The sequence below is a fragment of the Aplysia californica genome, unplaced genomic scaffold, assembly GCF_000002075.1.
Source record: "Aplysia californica isolate F4 #8 unplaced genomic scaffold, AplCal3.0 scaffold00245, whole genome shotgun sequence".
Taxonomy (NCBI): Eukaryota; Metazoa; Mollusca; class Gastropoda; order Aplysiida; family Aplysiidae; genus Aplysia; species Aplysia californica.
The window spans coordinates 806,883-808,359 of NW_004797515.1; the positions used below are offsets into that span (position 1 = coordinate 806,883).

The 1,477-nt window shown below is 40.9% G+C and overlaps 1 protein-coding gene across 1 annotated transcript in view; it reads left to right on the forward strand.

Annotated features, from left to right (window-relative positions):
* Window positions 1-1,477, forward strand: part of LOC101855956 — a gene marked incomplete in the record, with an annotated part of 111,217 nt that overhangs the window by 104,287 nt on the left and 5,453 nt on the right. The window contains 1 exon segment of the mRNA XM_035970277.1: window positions 612-772. Within this exon segment, the coding sequence (XP_035826170.1) occupies window positions 612-772 (161 nt within the window).

Here is a 1,477-nt window from a genome sequence, read left to right on the forward strand (position 1 = left end):
TGTGTGTGTGTGTGTGTGTGTGTGTGTGTGTGTGTGTGTGTGTGTGTGTGTTCTGTCTGTCTGTCTGTCTGTCTTTCTGACTGTCTGTCTCTATGTACGGCAAGTTTTTCAGAATGCTGTCACATATTTTTGTTACATTATATAATGGTTTGTTATTGTAACAAAAGAAAATGTCGTGACTTTACGCCTGCATCGACACAATTTAGATTATTTAGGAGGTGGGCTTCCGACCTTGCCTGTCAGGGCCAACCCGGGCTGAAGGGGATCTTTCCCTGCAGAAAGACCGAAATACTGGATAAAAAAATTCGCTTTTTGAACTTGGGTCTCCCGTGTACGACAGTGAAGTATCTGTGCGTCACAACACATGCGTGACAAACGAAAATGTAGCTCATATAAAAAATACCAGCCACATTGTTTAACGTCATTGGCATTTTTTTCTTGACCTGAGTCATCTACTACCAGAATGGAAAAATCAGTTTGATCCAGTTCATCAAACAAGCAGGTTTTGCAGTTCGATCGAAGTGTTAGGGTTTTTTTTGCCAAGTATCTCAGTCTGTCTATAAGGACATTTCCTTTTTTTCAAAATCTCGCTTACTCTTGATATCTTACAGGTAAAAGACATTATTCTCAAGGTGAGTCAGCTGCAAAAATTACGTAACATTGAGATGGAGCCAGAACCAGACTACGAAGAGCCTTTGCCGGACTACGTGGACGATGGACAGAGCAACAACGTTCTCCCTGGGAGCTACGAGAACCCAGAGACACTTGAAGGGTACGTAGGGCATGCCCTTTACAAGTTGAATTCTCTTGATATTGTATGTTATATCTTCATTCTCAAGTCACATTAAGTTACTCTCTTACGTTTGTATCATCCTTCACAAGTCGAATTCTTTTGATCTCTTATGTTTTACCTTCTTCCATAAGTCGATGTCTCTTGATCTGTTGTGTTATACCTTCCTTCACAAGTCGACCCTTCACATGTGGAATTCTCTTGATCTGTTGGTTTCTTTGTAATGTTATACCTTCCTTCAAATGTCGAATTCTCTTGATCTGCTGGCATCTCTGTTAATATTTTCCTGTGACAGGATACCAGCGTCAGTGGTGTTATGGTTAGGCTCCTCACTGTTACATGAAGAAAATTTAAGTTTGATACGCCTGTTGGGAGTTTTTCATTTTTTTGGTCAAGTACCTCAGTTTGTCTGTGGAAGGACGTATCCGCTCACCCAGGAGTGACTCTGACAGCCAGGGTCGAAACAACCAATCTCCTAAATCATCTATAATGTTTCGATGGAAGCGTAACAACTTTGCGATAATGATTAGTTCCGTGATTATCCTCCTTTTCAAGCTGTTGTCTGTTACCTCTTTATAAAGTGCCCGGGGGGATTTTCTTTTTGACTCTTTCACAGTAACAACTTGTAAGCTTGAAGCACACTGACTAATACTAAGAAGAGGCTGTTTGATTTTTTTGCACTGGGGA